Source organism: Coturnix japonica, chromosome 1 (assembly GCF_054131305.1).
Source record: "Coturnix japonica strain WE chromosome 1, WE-NBRP24, whole genome shotgun sequence".
Lineage (NCBI taxonomy): Eukaryota > Metazoa > Chordata > Aves > Galliformes > Phasianidae > Coturnix > Coturnix japonica.
Window position 1 is genome coordinate 108,633,738 of NC_140663.1, and position 21,924 is coordinate 108,655,661.

At 49.3% G+C, this 21,924-nt stretch overlaps 2 protein-coding genes and 1 long non-coding RNA gene across 6 annotated transcripts in view; 2 read left to right on the forward strand and 1 right to left on the reverse strand.

Annotated features, from left to right (window-relative positions):
• PTCHD1 (patched domain containing 1) overlaps positions 1 to 12,900 on the reverse strand; it is a 34,633-nt gene extending 21,733 nt beyond the window's left edge. For 2 of the 4 annotated variants that reach the window (XM_085530959.1, XM_085530970.1), the window contains exons 1-2: positions 12,043 to 12,894; positions 1,196 to 1,856 (exon numbers count right to left, since the gene is read on the reverse strand). In XM_085530959.1, coding sequence (XP_085387085.1) covers positions 1,196 to 1,856; positions 12,043 to 12,471 — 1,090 coding nt within the window. In that variant the 5' untranslated portion in view covers positions 12,472 to 12,894. Of the gene's footprint in view, positions 1 to 1,195; positions 1,857 to 12,042 lie in introns of all 4 variants that reach the window. The other 2 variants (XM_015885468.3, XM_085530965.1) reach the window with 2 other exon arrangements.
• LOC146762642 (uncharacterized) lies at positions 10,918 to 21,567 on the forward strand. Its single transcript, XM_085530984.1, has 2 exons — positions 10,918 to 11,670; positions 20,892 to 21,567. The coding sequence occupies exons 1-2, from the start codon at positions 11,267 to 11,269 to the stop codon at positions 21,061 to 21,063; spliced, it is 576 nt and encodes a 191-aa protein (XP_085387110.1). The 5' UTR covers positions 10,918 to 11,266; the 3' UTR covers positions 21,064 to 21,567.
• On the forward strand, positions 13,222 to 18,984 carry LOC107325011 (uncharacterized). Its single transcript, XR_014940246.1, has 4 exons — positions 13,222 to 14,664; positions 15,299 to 15,420; positions 15,512 to 15,632; positions 17,554 to 18,984. It is a non-coding gene; the product is annotated as an uncharacterized LOC107325011 (long non-coding RNA).
• Positions 21,568 to 21,924: the final 357 nt, after the last annotated feature.

The following is a 21,924-nucleotide window of genomic DNA, read 5'->3' on the forward strand; positions in this document are numbered from 1 at the left end:
CCTGCTACAGCTACTCTTTTGTAGCTCACACAAACTACTTACTTTGAGGAAGAGATTGTGCATAAACATAAAAACCCACAAAAGAATACAAAGACCCCAGTCAGAAAGCCTTCGACTCTGACTCCTTGTGCTGCTTCTCCTCTTGTTTATGAGGCAGTTTAATTTACACAGGTGTCACCTGAAAACAAGAGTGACACACTGCAGACAATGCAATGCAGCTGAACTCTTTGTCACCAAATACATTCTACACATTAGCTGGTAGTGTGAGGCACTGAAGCATAGTCTTTAATTATAGTGCAACAATACTGCACGGGCATGGCATAGGAACCTGGTGCTTGGTATAAAAACAGCTGTGCTGAAATGCAACGTATTACTACATGATGCAACTAAGTCAGTGAAGGCACTCTTACTCTTGAAATCTGAAGTATTCCTGAGCACTGATTTTCAGCTGAGGAAGCTGTGATCAAATCAATGCATGTATTATTCTCCACAAATGAACAATGCTGGGAACGAGGGCACATTAAACACCTACGGCGCGTGGAGCTTTTCATGCTGTTCATGAACCAAAAACAAACACAGAGGCTGTGAACTCCCCAAAGATCCTTCTGCCCCTTGGGAAACCCCCCTGCCCGTCTGGTTGGATGGCAAGCATCCTGAACTACCAGCACTGACATGAGGGCATGAGATTGCAGCTTGGGAGCTGCCTGTCCTCCTCTTGCCCTCCTTCCCATCCTCCAGAAAAGATCACACAGCACAGTGAGGGGCTGCAGCACAATGCACAGGGAGCTCCTGCCCTGCATCGCTCTGCTTTGCCAAGGAGCAAGCTCTCCATCCACCCTTTATTTGTCAGGGCAGCCAATACTGCCAGTCCAGCAAGAGAGCCACGCGCAGGTCTCCTAACGCTGGCCACTGAAACGCAGAGCAGCAGCAGCAGGGCTCCTTGCACCGCGCATGGCAGCAGCACGTACTTGGTCCTCACCACCACGTGGGCACTGCGCCATACAGCAGAAACCCAGAAATAATCGCAACGTCCGGGCACGGCACAAGCTGTTTAGGAAATGAGGCGGTGCGGATTTGGCACGGGGCAGTGTTACAGGGAGCAGATACTGGGAGTCATGCAGTGCTGCTTCTCCGCCGGCTGGGAAAGGCATCAGGGAGGCACAAACACACAAAAGAGAGAGTAGGAGATAGTTACCTAACATGACGAAGGGGATCCCCAGGAAGGTGGAATTGTATTTCCCACCAGTGAGATTGATGATCCCGGCTGCAGTCAGGGTGGCAAGGGTCACGGTCAGCAATCCCAGCAGGCCAAGCCAGGGTTTGCTGCGGACACAATCCTGCATGGAGCAGCAGAGAATGGCCAAGGTGACCACAAGGACCAAGCTTGTGATCAGGTAGCGTTCTGACACCCTGCTCGTCTTCTGGAAATCCTCCTTCAGCGAAGAAGAAGTGAAAGGATACATTTTGACTTTCCTGTTGGATTTCTGGAAAAGTTCAACAGTGTCACAAAAAATGGATTCCCACTTTTCTGCCACCATGTCATTCAAGGAGTTGATTGCCTGCAAGTAGTAGGTGAGCTGAATGGCTTCTGCAGACTTCACCCGGTCTTTGCTGTGCACAGTAACCCCACCAAGCTGATGCCCGTTATACACTTCCCTGCCATCCTTTAAGTGAGTAATCGGATAAGTGATTGCAAAATTAGTTCGATTAGAAGAACGAGCAGCCTTTAATTCCTCCAGCACATGCACTATGTCGTCCACTATGCATGTCTTGTCATTGTTCAGGATACATATATGGGCAAACGTGTAATTGAAACCAGGTCTTTGCACTTGGATCCTGGTCACAGCAGAGTGCAACTACAAGGGAAAGAGAAATCACAGACGTTATTCATCAGTTCATCCCGCTCAGCAGCAGCCAGAGCAACAGCAGCTCGCGGCCTCCGTCCCTCTCCTATTCCAGATAATGGCAGCGAGCGTTCTGGTGGCTGCAGTACTCACGGCACACAGCGCAAAAAAGAAGCATGCATTAAAATAGCAGCGTCATTCTCCTGCGTCCCTTGCTGGTATCGCGGGCAGGTGGGATGGCAAGGACAGCCTGGCTGGCACAGGGGATGCTGTCACACTGGTGACCCCCTGGCTGCAGTAGGAAGCTGTGGTGCAGCCCGCAGAGGAGGGCTGGGACTATCAGCAAACCTGGAGCTGGCACTGGTTAAACCATCTGCTTTTTGTCTCCCCCTTGACCCCACCAATCCCTCCACCTACCCGAGTGCGAGAAGTCATAGAACAGTCACCAGTGTTCTCCTCCCTGTTTATCAGAGGAAGCCTTCATTTTAGAACTCGTGGGCTATCCCTGCTTATAGTTTGCTTTCAGGCAGCTTTTAGTGCAGCCCACCTTTTCGAGTTGCTTTGCATCCTGCTGATTTTTTTCCATGAGCTCTGATCCAAAGCACATTCAGTTATTTTGGGGCATCAAAAGGGCAGAAAGATTACTCTCTTCTGAAAAGTACAGAAAAACCACACAACCCCTTCTGAATCCATTTTAATCAATGCAGAAGAAACAAGACATCTAAAAGACATGAAGGGAAGAGTGCTAACAAGTTGCAGTATTTTTCAGAAGTAGAGTGCTGAGCTTGCTAATGTCTTAGTCTTAGCAGAGTGCAAGCTGATTTGGGGGTGTTCTCCTTACGAAATTCAGAGTCCTGAATCATTGCTGTCACCGTGCAACTCCTGGTGAGATGCACGCACTGCAAAGGACACCAAGACCTCCCACAAGGGTGCTGATAAGGCCAGGACCACCTCCCTCGCACCCCTCCCCCAGCCCTGAGCCCCAGTGGCTGAGTGTCCTCTGCTCTCCTGCAGTGGGCATGGGGACACCTGAATCTCAGTGCTGGGACCCCCACATGACACTGTTTCTGCTTCTAAGTTCCGGCACCACGTGAGGCTGGCAGTGGGCCTGAAGCCCACCTCCATCTTGTCTCTAGAGTGGGAAAGGCCACTTTCTGCCCTCTGATTTTGAGTAAGACAAAAAGGATGGGCTACGGGGACACAATTCTTTGTTTTCAGTACCTGCATACAGTTTCCCAAAGAGGACAGTAGGCTGCTGCACCCAGTAGAGGCTGGGATTAAGTGACATCTAACAGAACTAGTTCCTTCTGAAGAGAAACGCTGATTATAAAGCAGAAGATAGTGCACGGCACAGCAGCACAGCTCATATACTCATCTGGTGACAACAGATGACATGTCTAATACTCAGGGCTAAAATCCTATAGAACTTAAATGGTTGTCGAGACACCCCTGTGCTATTTCGGATCTATTTGCAGAAAAATAAAACCAATGCCATCTGGATGATACTATCAATCTGATTATTTTACGGTTACATCACATTGTCTGTGATAGAGTATAATTTTAATCAAGCCACCTCCATTTCTCAGGTTGATATGATGTCATATATGTAAAAAATACAAAGTTCTTATAATCTCAGCATTTCTCCAGCAGCCTGGAGGTGTGTTTTTTTCCACACTTGAGCAGTTTTTATTTTCTCCAGAAGAACAGTTCAGTACTGACATTAGAAAGACAGAGTTGAGAAATGAACTGAACTAATGAACCTTTTCATGGCATTGGGAGTACACAGGACCCTACCACAGTGAGAAAGGAATTTTCCATCTTGGTGGGAGAACAAGTAGATCCCTGTGTGACAGATTAGGGGTTCTCGTACAACCTTCTCTTCTAAAACCATAATAAATTAAGAGATTTGCATGAAAGTGCCAGAGAAGTGAGCCTGCATTGAAAATTCTTCCCCACCGTTACAGCTTGCTTTTGCAGAATTCTTCAAGAGCTGTTTTAAGGCACTGAATTTGAAGGTATGGTTGGGGAAAATGCCCTGGCTTACTGAATCAAAGACAGACGTCTGATTTTAATTTGTTTACAATGGCAGTTGCTGTATGTATTTCACTGACAACGGTTGTAAAGCCAGATGTCATATAGAGAAGTGCAGCTGAGGACAACTAGGAGCAACAAAAGGAATTTACTGCTCGTATTGGATTAACAGTACAACTACTTCAGAAAGGATCCATCAAGTGACACAAAACAGAGGAAGGGAAACTGTCACACAAGTTTTATCAAACTGCGTGCGCTGCTATTTATCTACCCTTCCTCCTTGCTGCATTTGCTTCTGTATGTATCTGAACCACTTTCTTTTAATATCTAGGTCATAAAATAACCTCAGCTGTCACAGCAGCCGTAACATCTTCAGCGGAAGGCTGAATACTTGTTGCTACTTGGGCATGATGGATTTGGGCTCAGGGCCCCACGCTGCTCCCATCCGGACACAGCAACAGGGCAGCCAGGAGCCTGGGTCTGCCAGCAGAAGTAGATATGGATTGCCCTAATGCGGACAACGTCATCATGCTCAGTTCTGAACAGCAGGGAACTATATCCTAAATAAATCTACCAGATTCTCATTTACCCAACTGTTTTCTTATCCTTGCTGATCCTATTAGTAGAGATGGAGAGCTAAAAGAATATCAAAGGCTGCCTGAATAGCTCTTCTTGAAGGGAGACACGAACTGCTTGCTCATCGCTCTCAGCCCATTTGGTTAGCAAGCAGTGCAAGTGACCTGGGAGGCAGCTCTCCTCCTGGGAATGCTGCTGGAGTGCTGCAGCACGAGGGCTGTGCAGCAGTGCTGGAGTTTGCTGGCCACGGCAGCATACGCTGCTTTTGGCTGAAAGTGCTCAGTCATACAAACACAGACTCATATAATCATAGAATGGTTTGAATTGGAAGGGAGATTTAAAGGTCATCTAGTCCAAGTTCCCGGCAATGAACTGGGACACCTACAGCCAGTTCAGGGAGCTCAGAGCCCCAGTTCAGCCTCACCTTGAGTGTCTCCAGGGTCAGGACATACACCATCTCTCTGGCCAACCTGTGCCAGTGCTTCACTACCCTTATCGTGAAAAACTTTATCCTTATATCCAGTCTGAATCTCTCAGTGGAACAGCAACTTACACCCTTCCCTCTCCATGTTTTGACAGAGCCCATTCCTTGCCATTCCCCGTCCCTTCTAAAACCAGTGTTTCTGTGTGTCCCACACTATGGCAGAGATTTCTGGAACAGTCTTTTGTCTTCCTCCAGCCATTTCTGCTTGGTAACACCTTGGTCCTGGCCTTTAAGCCCCATGCCGGCTGATATGTTCACTTCAAACAGAGTAAAGGTGGCTTCAACAGAGAGACAAATCCCCCCCTTCAAGCAGCAGCAGGTGAGGCTTGAGGGCCTGGTGGGGTGCCAGGATGCTGCTTTTTCTCCTCAGTCCATGCAGAAGATCCAAGGAGCCACATGAAGGTGGCTAGAGGAAGACCTCTAGCTCCACCATGTTGCACAGAAGTCCTTTTTGTAATGAAGAAGCAAGTGTCTGCTGCCAGGGTTTGGTGGCTCGCTCAGACTTATAGGAACCTTCCTACAAGGCACACAGATCCTGTCACAGTAGGGAGGGCTCAGAAACTTCCGATTTACCTGCAAAATGCTCTGATCCTGGAAACCCTCTAAGGCCATGTTTCACCATTTGCTAGCCCAGTGAAAGCCCACGAGGGCCCAGCTCTTCATCTGCGCAGTACAGGGAGTCAGGGACCATCAGTGGGTCCAACACAGACCTCCATGCAGGCTGCATGGAGGTTGCAGGTGAGGCCCATAAATGTGTCAGTATCATCAAGCTCTCATTTCATAGACTCACAGAATGACTTAGGTTGGAAGGGACTCTAAAGCCACCCAGCTCCAACCCTTGCCATGGGCAGGGCTGCCCCCCCACCAGCTCAGGCTGCCCAGGGCCCATCCAACCTGGCCTGGAGCACCTTTAGGGATGGGGCACCACAGCTTCTCTGGGCAGCTGTGCCAGTGCTATTCTACTCTATTTCTCATCCCATTTCTCACGTATGGAAGGACAGCCTGACCCTGGGAGCTGGGTGAGCCACCAGCTGCAGTTTGAAGGGTGCACACAGCTAGCCTGTGCCTGTCATACAGCCTGTGAGAACGTGTCTGGCTTTTCTGCAGAGCAGTGCTGTGCAGTGTTTTATAGGTGACATTACTCATCATAAGGACCTGAACACGCTTTGTTACTTGACATATTGTCGATGAACGGCCAACTAGATAAAACTAGTGAGATATACGTATGTCTTCCCCTGCTGCAAATGAGCTGGCACGTAGAGTCATGTTTTACACATGGGAGTAGGATCTTTGCCATGCCATATTATACTGTCTTTGCTAATATTTGATTCTTTCATTCTTTGTCTGATGGTTTAAACTAAATATGAGCTTCACTTTTTTCAGTGTTGCCAACTCATTATTTTTTTAGTGTTGTTTTTACCAAATCTGTGGTTTCTTAGAGCACCACTGGCACCCGAAGTGTTTTTTTTTTCAGGAACCTCAGTTTTCAGTGCAAAAAGAAATGTTTGATCACACAGTGTGGAGGAAGGCCTTAGACAGCTCAGAAATAAAGTAATGAGTGAACTCATTATGTATTACTGCTTAAAATCCCAGCTCTGATTTGAGCTCAGAACTGCTTTCTAGTTTGAAACAGTGGTTTTCAATGCAGGCTTCACCCTCACGCAAAGCCAGCTCACTCTTTAGGTAATTTTTATGGGTTACCTGTGCCAAGGAAAATGAAGAGTGAAGACTTTTCTTGGACTGCCATAAATTTCATCGCTTTCTCTATGATCTCAGTAATCTTTGTCATGTCCTATCTTTGCAGAGTGCTTTTTTATTCACTTTGAGAGACTGCCTCAGTGAAAAAGTGGAAGGTTTACATGAGAGAAAAGACTGACAGAACTCTCAGCTTAATTCACAAAAGAAAACACTGCCGGCTCTGTAGACAAGGGCAGAATTAAACTACTAGAAAGGTATTTTAACCAGAAGGAGATGTGGACAGGGAAGGCAAGGAGCTTCTAAGAAAGGCTAGGCCTTGGGCCCATCCTGGACAACTGGGTCTAGTGATACCTGTCAATAAATTCATAGCCTTCTGCAGTTAATTCAGGAATCCATAGGCTGCTAGTGGCAGCAACCTCCCAACCAAGAATGGGGGCTGCGTGCTCTGCCAAGGGAATAGGCTGTCTGATCCCAACGGCTTGAAGAACACATTACAAACTGTAGCTGGACGCATTTTCCAGCAGACCTACAATCAGATTTTCCTGTAAAGATGCTAAGATAATAATTATGGAAGCAAAGCATTTTTACAACTAATTTTCCAGCTGCCCAAAATACTGTGGACTGTATCTTCCCTGAACAATCTTCATGCAAATAAAATCTACAATTGTTCAAAGCGCAAGGCATCAACTGAGGGGTAACTACTGCTGCTCAAACATGTATGTTGGCAGATACATGGCCATGTACACATTTCTCACTGTCCTCTTGGTAGCCACAGATAATTGTGAGCTAAGGTATTTCTACTCTGATGCAGAGAAACTTTCCTAACGAATGTGATCTTAATTCTGACTAGCAGCAGAGCAAGTCCACCTGGATTTGTTTCACCAAGAGGAATACAGTCTGGTTTGGGCTGTATTCCTCAGACTGCAACTGGAGGATGTGACACATTGGCGGCACAAGTCCCTTAGGCAGAGCCCGGCCAAGGGCTCTGAAACCCACTTCTCATGATTGGCGTGGAGAGGAAGACTTCACTTTTGCTGCTGATCACACATCAGCTTGTCCAGCGTCCTTCACAAACATCAGGTCTCTCTGTCCTTCCAGCATCTCTTGCAGGGCACATGATACAATGGCCACCCTCACTAAGGGCTCCTCCAGTTGAGGTACGGCACATGGCTCTTACTTCACTGCAAAACCTCTAGAACTGCAAGTTTACAGTCTGTCGTGTTAATCAATGTATCTGCTCCTCATCCTCTCCCTGAGCAGGAGTGAAGGGGTTCTCCTGTACACTCCAATGTCAAGGCCATTTTTCACATCACTTAGTCAGGAAGCCTCTGTGTGGCCATGCTAGTCAACTGCACTCCTGCTGTATCACCTGGACTCCAGTAGCCAGGGCTCGGTGGCCACACTGTGTGGCAGTCCCTGACCTCCAGGTCCTGCTCTGGAGCGTGACCTCCCCTTGAGAGGTTCTGTTCTCTCAAGCACTGCGCCACAGGAGGCAGGATGTGGTGCATTGACCACATGTCTGGGGGCTGCCCCTCTGCAGCATGCCGCTGGCTGTCCTTCTTCCCTGGCTGCGCCCAGATCTCACCTGTGTATCTTAATTCTCATCTGTTTTCGCATAAGATACGTTTTAGCCCTGCAGCATTGTGCTGCTATGACAACAGGCTTGCACTTCTGCTGCTTTCACACCCTTGTTTTTCTTGTATTAGGACTCTTCCCCTCATCTTACAGCCTTGCTCTGAAGACATGACTTCATCCTTTAATTTTTGTAGCAGAATTCATTATTTGTTCTGCTGACAATTCCTTTAGAAGCGCCGTCAGCGCGGGAGCTATGCAGAGAAGGTGGAGACTACTTATCCACTGCTAAATCTGCAGCTGGCTGTCTGCATCCAGGCATTCAGAAGTAGAGAAGTTTTGAAATGCAGGGTCAGGTTCTTACGCTAGTCAGAGCTGCACCAGACCCAGCCCTCAGTTCTGCTACAGCCAGCACCGAAACAATAGCTCCAGCATGCCATGTTGGTACAGCAAAGTAATTAGAGATAACACAAACATGGGAACATAAACATAGCTGTTTCCTCCACGAGTTTCCTCGCATGTAGAAAATAAATGAGGAAATCCGGGCTGGCTGTGGACAGAGTGTGCAGGTACAGATGGGCACAGACACAGTAATTTAAGGGGTAGAGGGAAGAAAAGAAACCCAAACAAGCATGAGGTCTGCGAAAATTTAGAGTTCAACTGTCTTGTTTTGCAACAATCACAAGTTATGCAGCACTTAAATAAATGTGTCCTTATACATCGAATTGCAGTATTTGCCTCTGTGTGCCAATAAGTATTTAACCAGTTAACTACATCCACTGACAGCCAGTTCATAGGAAAGAGGCAATGCATAACCAGAGTCTGAAACTCTGCAGTCAGGATAGGTTTCTTTAAGAAATAAACCATCATCTACAGATTTTCATACAGGCAAACTGTAAATACAATCCTTTTCAGTACGGAATGTCACATTTCATTCCCTTTTCATCTGTGCATCTTAAGTACAGTTATTGGCAAAAAAAAATAATAATAGTTCTGTGTTAATGTAATGAACAATAATAAGTGGAAGACAGGATATTCTTCTGAAAAGAAAAAAAAGGGAAGCTTTCATAAGAAAAATAAATTAGATTGTAGAATAATGCAGTTAACTCACTGTAACTATGGAGGAATAAGGAGGCTCAAAATGATGGGTGTCTCAAATCCTGGCTTAGTCAGGATGTACTTTCAAGGGTTCAAAACACCTGGTCAGGTCTGCATTTCCTGCGAGCCTGCATGCCCTGAACCTGCCAAGTTTCTAGATGCAGGTAGAAATACAGCAATGACCTGGTACGGGGCTGCTCTTACACTCTTTTGAGGCTAGATTCTAGGCTTAGATGAGTTGTACAGAAATTATATGATCTCTTGAACTTCTGCAGGATGGTGCACACCAAATATCCACATTATTTTTGTTTCTGCCAACGTTTCTTGGAAAAACAGGGGTAAGAGTAGATCTGCTTCAGTTGGGTGTCAGTGCTTCAATCTTTCTTTCATTTGACAGAGTGAAATCTTGAAGAAGAAAGAGGCCCTGCACACTGACAGCTAGTGCCTTGTGCCCAGCTGTAGAGCACAATTTCATTGTTTCCCTCCAGTATCTCTCAGCTTCACGATCATCTCTTGCCCACCAAGACTCTCCAGAGGCTTTAGTTGGATCATTTGTTCAAGGCCAGAGAATCAGAACAGGTTTAGGTTTCTCTCCTTGCTCTCTTCTACAGATGACCAGACCACCTGGAAACATGACGGATGGCAGGCACAAAAACAGTTCAGGCATTTATGGGGAGAGTTATGGGAATTACGGATGGAGATTTACTCAATTTAATCAAAACTACTATAAAAAGGAAGCCACATGTTTCCTTGCTAATGAGCAGCATAGTCTCGCACCAAGCAGCTCCTGCCTGGGGCACATGCCTGGGGTCTGGGCATGGGGCTGGTCCCTTCCTTCAGCCAGCCAGCAGGATGCTGTGCAGCTGTGGCACCTGAAGCATCTTGGGCTGACAGCGCGCCCTTCAGAACTGCACTGCGCTAACGACAGCACTTCAGAGAAGCCACCAAAGAACTTATCACAATAATGAATGAATGAATTAGGGTATTACAGTGACTAACTTTTGACAGTGCCACTAAGTTTCAGCTGTTCAGAGCCCAAAACTTCATATCCCTTTACCAAGGGGATGATAATAGAAGCTCACTTTTTCCTCTGCCGCAGACAGAACATCTCCTCTTTCCCCTCCGTGAGAGCGGGGCAGCAGTAGCAGTGCTGGGCACTCCCTGTCTGGTGAGGTAGGGGACAGCAGGTCAGGGAGCCCAGAAAAGCTCTTCCTTGGGGAGGCCACGCTCCCCCAGGAAAGGGGAGGTGAGCAGTGTAATAGCACTCACAGGTGGGATGACACTGACGAGCAGCCCCTGGATGTGCCTGGCTTTGCCCTGGCATTTTTTAGATGGTTTTGCTCCCTTCTGCCCTCCACGCATGGATACGCGTGTAGGAGAACCTTGATGGCCCCTCTCCCTGCCTCCTCCTCTAGGTGAGCCCTGCTGACACAGAATGATACGGCCCTGCGTCGCAGCAAGAACGGTGACACAGGGAGCCAGGAGCTCTCCTTCCCGGGTGGCTGTGCTGACCTGCTGGGCACCTTGGGCTGCACAGACAGAAACACAGCTGAGACAAGAGATGGGATCTGTTCTGCAGGAGACACGCTGGGATTAATTAGATAAGTACGGAGTTGGAAATAATGCATCAAAGATGCCTGACAACGTCAGATTAACAGTATGAGTAAACAGGCAAACGGCAACGGTGTTCATTATCTCACCAAATAAGAAATAATTATTCCGTTGGCAAATTCTGCCTGTTAAAAAATGAGGCAGCGTTAAATGCTGACAACTTTCTAAGTTATGGCTCTTTGGCTGATATGATAAATCCGACACAGAAGTTTGCTCGCGGAGAGCTTCAGCGTAGCATTTATTTGTGTGTCACTGTGCTATCGATAGAAGCACAGATCTCCAGAGAAAGCGGTGCAGAGCAAAAAAATCCATTGCCATCATTACCCTATGACTGAGTAACCGTGCGTGCTGGATGCGGATGCAATCCACGGCACAAGGAAATGAAGGAATGAAAACCGCCTCTGGAGTTTTCTTGCTCGGTGGTGACATACATCTCAGTGCTCGCGCTCGGCAGCGCGGCGTGCCCATCACTGCTGGGCAATACAGTGAAAAAGGGAAACAGAGCACACGGAGGGGCACTGCACTACAGCTCTGTGCACGGCTCCAGTTGGAAGCAAACAGCCGTGAGCCCACCGTAACAGTTATTGCAGTGCTTAGCGAGGGGTGCATCACCCCAGAGTCCCCACACGCTCTATCTGCGCTCGGGAAGGGGCACTCCCCAGAGCCGCCGAACAGAATTTACGCTGATTCCGCACGGTCTGACAGCCCGACATCGGGGAGGGATGCGGTGCCGAGCCCCCGGGCTTCCCGCACACTGTACGGCAATAGAGCGGACGTGGGGCTGAGCCTGCCACACCTCTGGGCTCTGCGCACCATCCGAGCCCTGCCCGGTGAGCTCGACCCTCCCGACACACGCTCGCTCCCGTCCTCCCCGCTCCGGCACACGCTGCGGGGAACGTCCCGCTCGGCGCCGCGGGCAGACAGATGCTGTCAGCGCTACCGGCCGCGCTCGCAGTGGGAGACGGCTGGGTGCTGCCCTCGGCCGTGCCTCCAGCCGCTCGCGGAGTTTCCCGAGCAGCCCCAACTCGGATCAAACACGCGAGCGCAAGGAAGGAGCGCGGGGCCGGCGGTGCGGTGCCCCCTGCGCGCATCCCAACTGTTGCGGGAGGCGGCGGGGGCCGCGGTTACCTTGAGGATGAGATCGGTGTGGTGCTGGTCCAGCATGTTGGCCTTGCGGAAGGAGGTGATGATCACCCGGCCGTAGCGCCCCGGCGTCTGCAGGTCGGAGTAGAGCCGGTGCTTGGAGCGGTTCACCGGGAAGAGGCTGTCCACCAGGTTCCGCTCGATCTTGGCCAGGCTGTGGGTGGGGGCCAGGAGGTGCTCCACACTCTCCTCCACCTGGTAGCGGCTGAAGCTGGCGCCCAGCAGGATGGAGATGAGCACGGGCGCCGAAGCGAAGAACACCGGGTGGCTGGCGACGAAGTGGCCGAGCCGGGAGAAGGACGTCCCCAGCCCCCTGTGCAAGACCTGCCGCAACATCCTAGTGCGGATGGCGCGCAGGAGGGCGAGCGCCGCTCCGGGGCCCCCGCGGCTCCCCCACGGCCCCCGCAAGACCATGGGGCGGCCCCGCCGGGCGCCGCCTCCCCGCCGGCCGCGGCTGCGGGGGGCCGGGGGCCGCCGCCGCGCGTCTGCGTGCGGCCGTGCGGGGCGCGCCGCCTCCCTCCCGCCTGCGCGCGCGGGGCAGCCGAGGCGCTCCTGCCTGTGGCCGCCGGGCGGCCGCGCGGACCGCGGGGAGGGGACGGCACGGCGGGGGCCGCCCCACCGCCGCCGCCCCTGGCCGCCCCTGGCCGCGGGCAGCGGCCGGCGCCGCTCGCCGCTCCCTGCCCCCGCCGCGGAGTTGGCGCGGGCGCGGGGCCGCCCGCAGAGTGCTGACTAATCCCCCGGCCGCGGCGGGCGGGGCGGGCGCGGATAACCCTCCGCGGCGCCCCCGCCGCCGGCGCCCTCCGCCGAGGGGCCACGCCGGGCGGCGCCTCCCGCCGGGGCCGCGCTCGGGACGCCGCGCCGCGCCCCGCCCCGCCCCGCCCGGCTGCCGCCCGGCCCCGCCCGCCGCGCCGACACATCCCCGCCCGCCTCGGCGAGACCGGGCGGCCCCGACGGGCTGCGGAAGGCGGCCGCTCCCCGCGGTGGGTGCCCACGGCGCTTCGCGGCGGTCCTCCGGCCGCAGAGCCGCCTCCGGGCGCGGACGGAGCGCCCTCCGCCGCCTCGGGGTGCCCGACGGCGCGCCCCGGTGCCCGGCAGCCCCCGGCCTCAGGCGGCAGAGTGGGCATGTGCGGCGCTTTCCGCACATGCCCATTAGGGAGGCCGGGAGCTTGCGGTGGGGCCGCGCTTGCCCGGGTTCACCGTACCCGGGACCCCCGGGTATCCCCTGGGCGGCTCCGGGCTCCAGCGGTGCCTCCCGGCGCGGGGCACGGTCTCCCCGTAAACCACGTGTTGAGCTTAAGGACCAGAGCGGGTGAAAACGTGTGTTTCTGACAAGGGGCAAAAGGCTGTTCGGGTTCCTGGCGCTTGTCAGCTGCCCCGGGCTCTTAGCTGTCATCTCTTAGGTGCTGATGTGCGGGCCCCGCTGCTGCCTGGCCTCCTGCGTGCCGGTGGGCGAAGGGGAAGTTTCATTCTGAGGGTGTTACACCCGTTACGCTGTGTGAGCAGCAGCGGCTCCGTGGTGCGGTTATTGGTGGGCTGACTGACGTCGTCCCTCCCTGTGCATCTCTACAGTGTCTGACCCGAGATCTTACTGTCATACAGAGAGCTGCCTTGCCACCATACCTGCTTCTTCCTTCACAACAAGGTTGTGCTTGAAGGCAAGACCTGTGTTTCGTAGCTTCCAGCATGGCCAGTGAGGGGACTGTCTGACTGAGTGGAGCTGGGCAATGGTCACCGATGTCCCCTGGATCTCCCAGTTCACTGTGTCCCAGCCCAGTGGGTGCACGCCTTGCACTTCTTGTCACTGACAGCTCACAGAGAGCACTTGTCATTGCTACTGGCAGTGTCGTATTACTTTTGGTCTCCATTAATTGACTTTTATCATTACTCAGAATGAAGGGGACTATTAATTATTTCAGTGGGCAGCCATTCCTCTACAGCAACCTCAGCAAAGCCAATGTGAGCCCAGCACAGCCCTCAGCATGCTGAGGTTGGGGTTTGCAGGCCAGCCTGGGCTGTAGGGAGCAGCCTTGTAGCTGCTGAGCACCCCCTGGCTCCACCCGTCTTCTATAGGGAGTGTCAGGGCAGGATTTCCATCAAGTCTGTGTGCCACTCCCCTACAGCTTTGAATGGCACTTTACAGAATAGGTGAGGATGTCTCATCGCTCTGGAGAGTTCCCAAACTAAATTAAGGAGAGCAGAATGGGAAGAGATGACCATCCAATGAGGTGCAGGTGCTGGGAAGCTGGATAAGGATGGGGAGGACAATGTGATTATGTCCTTTCAAAGTGAATGCCTCAGGGCAGCCGCTTTTGGGGACAGCGTCAAAGGGAGATGGAGAAAGGCGTGACTCATAGAGACAAGCATCTGCTCAGGGTTTAGGTCTGCTCTTGAGAGCTGAACGCTTCTTTCAGACCTGTGCAAGGAGACCAGTGCTCTGCTGCTCCCTGTGACTTGGCACTACTAACCCCTTCTCCCTTCCTAAAGGGCTCCTGTGGAAGAAAAAGCTGAGAAGTGCTGGAGGAGGGGTTCCTGATGGGTGACTTCAGATGAGTGTGGAGGGCCTCTGGGAAAGGAAAGGTGGCGGAGCAGCTGGGATGGCCACAGGAGGTATGCAGAGAAGCGGGATTTTGTTCTGTTCTGTTAGGCTGGAGGAACCAGAAGAGGTATTTTAGGAGTTTGCGCATTGGATTTAGCGCTGTGACTGGGGAATGATTTTTGCAGCAGAGCACTGAGCAATGTGTGATGATGCAGGTTCCAGCTGGAGTTTGGAGAGTGCGAGGTTACCCACAGTGAGGAGATGGGTAACAAAGTCTTTGTTTTTGAGAAGGAGCTGAAAGAAAAGATTTCCAAGGAGGCTTCGGCTAGGTTCATAAGGGGTGCAAACCCTTTTTCACTGCAGTTCCCCATATTATGTTCATTGGTACCTGTAGAAAGTCTGGGTGATGACGTGTTGAGCTGTTCTGCTTTGAGCCAAGGGATCAGAATGCCAAGAGGCCAGCCCAAGGTGGCTGGGGAAAGCAGCAATTTTCATCTTATCACCCAGCCGTGCTCTGCATGCTATTTCTTGGCCTTAGGCCTGGGACCTTGGCCAGCACCAGTTAAATTGGTGAGGGCACAGACAAGGTTAATGACAAAGCTAATCTCCCATCACTGATTGGTGAGGGAACCTCAGAAGTGGTTGGTGGTTTTTGTCTGTTTGCAGTTAACAGGGGAGCAGAGTCAAAGGTCTCCCTAATTCCAGGCTGGATCCTGTCGCAGAGGGAAGATTACCCAAAAGTACTGTTCCCTTCACTGATATGTACAGCACAGGGATGACAATCTGCTTATGATGAAAAGGGCGTTACAGAAACACCACAGGAAATAGTAAGTTCGTCTTAGTGCAAATAATAGTTTATATTTAATAAATCAACCAGGGCCAAGGGGTGGCCCCTGCACTCACAGATTTCATTTCCAGAATTCAAGATGGCTGTTTCCATACCTCCTGAGACAGGCGACTGGCGCAATCAGCCTTGTTGAAATTCCTCCTCCCGTGTCTGTGAGCCCCTAGCGTTCATCGAACGGAAGGGAGAAAAAAGGTAATGGTGAAGAATTGCTATGGCTGTGCACGCACTTTGGCATTGCACTCTTGGGTGTCCTGATGTTCTGCCACCCATGGCAGGCTGTATGTGCACTAATTGGACTTGCTAATGCAGATCTTGGGAGGAGACACAGGAAGCAGGGGGGATCTTTTTTACGTGAGCTAAAAGGAAAGAAATCCTCCCTTCTGGTGCTGCGTGAACACATCTGCTTTTTGCAGCCTGTCCTGAAAATGCAAATGCGTATGTGCTCCTCACTGGCCTAGTGGATACAGAGACATATAAAAAGAATGTAAATCACCAAGTAGTACTTTGACAGCTGACACCTGTGTCTTTCCCAAGGGCCCTAATGGTCACTCTTCAGCAGCTCTTTGCTGATTCATGAAGACTGCTAAGAGAAAGCGTGTGTGACTTATCTTTTATAGAGTGTAATAAAAAGAGGGAAGTGCCCCGTGTGGCTGAACTGCAGCTCTGTGGTCTGTCTCTGAGATGCTCCATTAGCTGGCTGCTGGCAGTGATGATGCAAAAATGGGAGATCCCTGGTTGAGCCATTAGCATGAGCTGACTGAAAAACTGTAATGTCACAGGGAGACTGTGCTTTTCATTTGCTTGCATGAAAACTTGGTAGAGGGGAAGGAAGAGTCTGTTCCCTTGGATGTCGGCATAGTCCGTACAAAAGGAAAGCTCTGCTTTTTGTTAGATTCTCCCAAGTTCTGTTAGATGCAGCCTCATTTAAGCCAAAGCCTTTGGACCGTCGTTCTCTGGCTATATTTTTGGCCAGGCTCTCTGATGCTCGTGATTGACCAGACTGTTAATCCTGGCCTCTCACCTGTTCGTTTCAAAACAGTGACTGCTGACACCTCTGTCAGCACTGCCTCTGGTGTTAGGAAAGGGTCTTTCCTTCACTACAAACAACAATAGTCTAAAAAAAAGTCCTTCCTTGCAGAAAGATGGATTAAGTTCTTATTTTGAAATGCAGCGTAAACGGACCTGATGTACTGAAATGTAACAGCTAATATAAGCAGACGAGTCAATTCACAGCTTTCATACTACATTTTAAGAAATAAAACAAGCGGACGAGACAGCACAATAAATCTGCCCGCTGTCCCAGTCTGGTTGATGTTAATTGAATGTAGTTTTAGCAGATAACTGGATGATGCAGCTTCCTAAAAATAGGAAATGCACTTACTTTGTCAGGAACATGAATTTGTCCAAGGAAGGAGAGAACAGTCTTAAACAATATATTCTTTAGGGTGATAGTCTTTTGACCAATAAAGCAGCATATATGTTTGGGTACCATCCTGTGTGCACAACAGGAAGTTCACATTAGAATAACCCTGACAATACCAGAAATGCAACAACATTATTCAGCATTCAAGGGAGACCAACAGGAAAAATAAATATAATTTAGGGATAAATTATTCTAGGACAATAGGAATTCACCATTAGGTGTATCAAATTAAAGGCTTCTTTGGTTTTTAAAGAAGCAAGTTTTAGTAGAAAACAAAATGTCAACTAGGAGTAAATATGTCTGGAAACACTGGAATTTTGGCAGAGCGTAACTCTGAGAATAAGTGTGAATGTTTCTTTTCTGTTGATGCATCGTCATGTAAAACTGGGCAAAACAAGTAGGTTGCAAGTAAAAGCAAAAGAAAACACACATGGAGATACTGAAATAGGGTAGCATTTCATTTCTAATTCAAGAGTAAATGTATACATATACACACCTATGTACATGCATATATGTGTATGCAGCTGTCTATATACACCACATATAGATGGCATGTGTGGAAGTGCATGCTTACTTGTATACATGTACCTGAGTACACATGTAAATAAATATTTACACACAGGCATAAGTGAATAAAGGACATGTAAGTCATACGCCAGCAAAACTTTCTGATGGCCATATCTTTTGCAGGGTACTTGGGTCACCTGAGGACTGCGCAGACTTTCCATTACTGGAGGATATTAAAGGCAGCGGAATGAATTGGAAAGCTGTGACCCGAGCATAGCTAATCCCACTTTGGGGCAGAAGGATGGATGAGGTGTTCCTGTGATGTCTCAGTCCACCAGTGCTATTTTCTGTGACTCAAGAGTAGGTTAGGTGTTCCACACACATATCTGATAAAGTAAAATAGTCTGCGACTTGTGAATGCAGAGACATTTATTACTGAGATGGAAGACAGCTCCCTAGCTCACCTACAAGAGCAGAAATCACAGGCTTGTTGGTAGTCCCTGGCACAGCAGCCAAGCTGTAGAGGCAGCACCGGTCAGTCTATCTCTCACCTATTAATGCTTTGCATTCTGACTTTGATGTCCTTTGTAGCCTTTGCCTCGGCTTTGTGTCTCTAAAGCTGTGAGTAAAGAGAATTATCTAAATATGAATTACAGATGTGCAGCTCTGGGACAGCACACTCTGACTCAGAATTTTCTTCATGCTGCTCTGTCACGTTTGTCCACCTGCATCTAGACTGCATATTGAGTCATATTGACAGTGTAGTTGGCTATAAAGTAAGAGACCTTCAGTAAAGGACATTAAAAAAAATCTCTTCTATTTGTTTTTTTTTTCCCTCAGTTTTTCAGAGTGTGTGTGCGAACTGGTATCAGGTTGGCTACGTTCTAAACTATCACAGATTTTCTACATCATAGACAGGACAAACCACAAGCACTGGTAGAAGTACAGACCAAGGGCTGAAAGCTCCAGGAAGCAGGTTTTGCCACTTCATCCCTTACCTTTGTTTCTCTAAGATGGGGATGAGAAAAGTTGCTTCTCACTGGGAGTGGAGAAAGCAGAATCAGCAGTTTATTGGCATGTAGGAAATACGATGGGACTGTTGACCTGTGTAGTATTCAGACCAGAGAAACTTTATTCATAAGATCATTCATAGCATTCCCTTTGTTATGCTTTATCAATTGTGTTTAAGTGCTGAAATGTGCCAAGTGATTCTATGAAAAATAAAAGGGAAGTGAGTTTTAGTTACTCTGTACTCAGCCCATTTTCAGCTTCTGAGGAAAACAAACACAGATCCCATATAACCACTGTCATAGCCCTGCCCCAGCCTCCTTTCTCAGCACACACCAGGCAATTTCACCAGGTAAGTGCCTGACAAGAGTTTGGCTGTACTTCTGCACTGTTTCTCTGTCACATCTTGAGCTGCTGCTGTCCTTTCTGTCTGTCACAAGCATATCTTTCGCCTGCATTGCTGTAAGTACTTAGGAAGAAGTCTGTGTCTGCCTGCCTTCGGGAGAAAATAGAAGATCAATTAGGAATTTTAAGGAGCAAACTGAACAAGCAAAACGGGAGATATTAAAAGCAGGAGATTGGCTATTGGTACATCCCTTATGTTAAATGTGATCACTAGAGCACTTGAAAATGCCCTGTTACTTACTTACTTACTTACCCTGCATTGCCAAGCAGAGAGTGTGCAGGGCGGTGGCTAAAGGTTTCTGAGGGCTGTGTTAGGGTAAGGCATTAGCCTGTCTGGTGTACTTTTTAAGTAATAAAAAGCTTCCATGACAAAACAAGAAACACACAATGCTGAAAGTAAGTCACAGGTGTGCATTTGATGAACAGGTGAAATGCACAGAGCATTGATGGAGGGCACTTATAGAGCACATTTTCAGTTCAGAAGTACTAGAGATTTAAGCAGGTGTGTATGCAAAGTGAGAAAACAGCTTCCTGTTTCTCTTGCACGCCTTCACTGGAGTGGCTTGATGTTCTGATTGTTCCTGATGCTCCTTGAGGTAATAACAGATGCAGGGGATTCTCCTACTGTACAGCATCCATTTGATCTTCAGAGGGTTTTTTTTTCGGTCGTGCTTTCTATGAAAGCTGCATTCCAAACAGCACTTTCCACTCATGAATGCAGGATTGTATTATTACTGCGAATGTAACATGTTATTTTACATTTTAATCAAGGAGTTGGTGTTCTACCTGGGTAAGTGCCATCAGCGGTAGATGACACACAATTAAAACTGAATGTCAAAACCTAATTTTCTAAAGCAAATGTTTAAAATGGCATGCGGGCCTATTTTTAGATCAAAACCTCTTATCAATCCGTACACTGGCTTTCCTAGCAAACACGAACGTGCAGACCATGGCAGTATGAATCATCAGCTTGCCTCTGATCAGAATTCAGGGTGTGCTCTGGTTTGTGTAGAAGACTAATTGAGTTTGGCTTTGCACCTGGAAACACACACTTTATTTTGACTGCATGGGAATATCATACGAGGAAAGACTGCTTTATATTTCAATGAAATTTAATGTTAAGTTTTGAGGAAATCATTAAGAGTATTTTTTTTTTCCCCTCAAGGTTGCTGCACATGTACATTCTGGTTCATGGGAGATGAATTTTGTTCCTAAGACTAAAATCATGATTTCATTATTCTGTAATATTTATATCATGGTAGTACTTAGAGCCTCCTCTTGCTGTTCCTGTAAAATTCTCCCCAAATTCACTAACTCATAATAATCTCAAAAGTCACTATTTGTACATGCTTAGCAGATGGTTCCTAGGAGATGGCTGCTAAAACCACACTGCGTTTAGCATCCTCGATGTGGGGTTTTGCAATAGCTTTTTTTGGAAGCCAGGGGCTGCTCTGGTCCCTGGCAATTCTGCTAAGTCCGTGGAGATTGTTTAGATTGTTTACCTATATACATTTTGTACATCCTCCACTGATATCTTGGGAAGTGAATTAGTCTGACTGAAATGGCGAGGAACAGAGATGAATGGAAATGCAGAAAATGTAAGAGGCTGCTTGGGAATAATGGTGCAGTGGGAGGATGGGACCAGGTAGAATGTAATACCAAGAGTGAATCCCAGGCTTGGGGTACACATTGCTTACAAGACTGGGAAATGAACAGAGATACCTTTGTAACTAGCATTGTGCATCATCTTCTTTGTGTTCCCTCTCCACTACTGCCAGAGAAGAGGAGCAGCAATCCCTGCAAAGGGAGTGATTCATTGGAATTCCTTGGAAAGTTCCCCTCTTAGCTGTGTATTAGGAATTCAGATCTGCTGTGGCCCATCTGAAACATGGGGATTCACAGTGGGGATGGGAGACCATGTGCTTTACCAACATCCCCCTCGCAGAATTTATGTACAGATACATGTTTGAAAACATTCAAGTTGCAGAATGAAGCACTGAAGCGTTCAGAGACACCTAACTCAAGAAGTCAATATGACCTTAATTCGGCCTCGGTGTGTGCACACATTGTACTTGCATGGTTACACATTTGCTTTTTTTTTTTTTTAGGCTCGACCCCTTATTAGATATCCAGGATCAATGGAAATTAGGGAAAGTGAGTTGCATATGGAATGAGCCTGTTCCCCAGAGGCCAGGCCCCCTGTCTTGCTATGGATGCTGGAAGGAATCTTTGACAGAGCAAAGCAGAAGCCATCAGGGAAAGAAGAGGAAACATTTGTGAGTTATGCAGTTGTGTTAGATTATTAGATTAAAAATCAGATTCTGTCCTTTCCTTTTCCTGCTGTGCCTGACTGCCTGGGGACTCTGACATGTGGCAGCTGGAAAGCACGATTCCATCTGGGTGAAAGCACAGGAGGAAAGTGTTTGACTGGGGTAGAGAGTCATAGAATCATTAAGGTTGGGAAGATCACAAAGTCTGACTGTCAGCCCATCAGAGTTGCAGAAGGAGGCTGAGCACAGCCTCAGCTCCTGGTATTTGTTAGCTGTCTTCTTGACAGGGCTGGGAGAGTCTCTGTGTGAAAGAGAAAATGAAGGTAACACTCATTGCTGTGTCACTGATGCGTAGCAGCGGCTTAGCACAACCTGGGCAGGGGTGAAAGCGACTGCAGCCTGAGAGGGGGGGTGAGGAATAGCCACAGTTTGGCAAAATCAAGCTTTTAGAAGTGAGAAAAAAGGTAATGTTACAATCACTGGAGATGCAGCAGAGGATAACTCAGGGAAAAAGGCAAGCAAGCAAACAAACTCGTTTAGTTCTCGTAAAGAAAGCTGGGCTCTTCACCCCCCGAGGAGGCCCAGTAGGCAGCACCGGGCAGTGCCGGGCGGCGGCGGCCACGGGGCGGCGGTGTTGGGCAGCGCTCCCGCGGGCCGGGGCCGGGGCCGGCCGGGGTAGGGGCAGGGCCATGCCGAGGGGCCGCGGCGCCATTTGGTGGCTGAAGGATGAGCTCGGGACCCGGGGTGGGACTGTGGAGCGTCCCGGTCAAGTCGTGGAGGGCTCCCAGAGCTGTGGAGCGGAGATGAGGCGCGGAGCAGCCGGACGGAGGGCTGAGGCGGCTCGGCAGCGAGGTGTGGGAAGTCGAAGCAT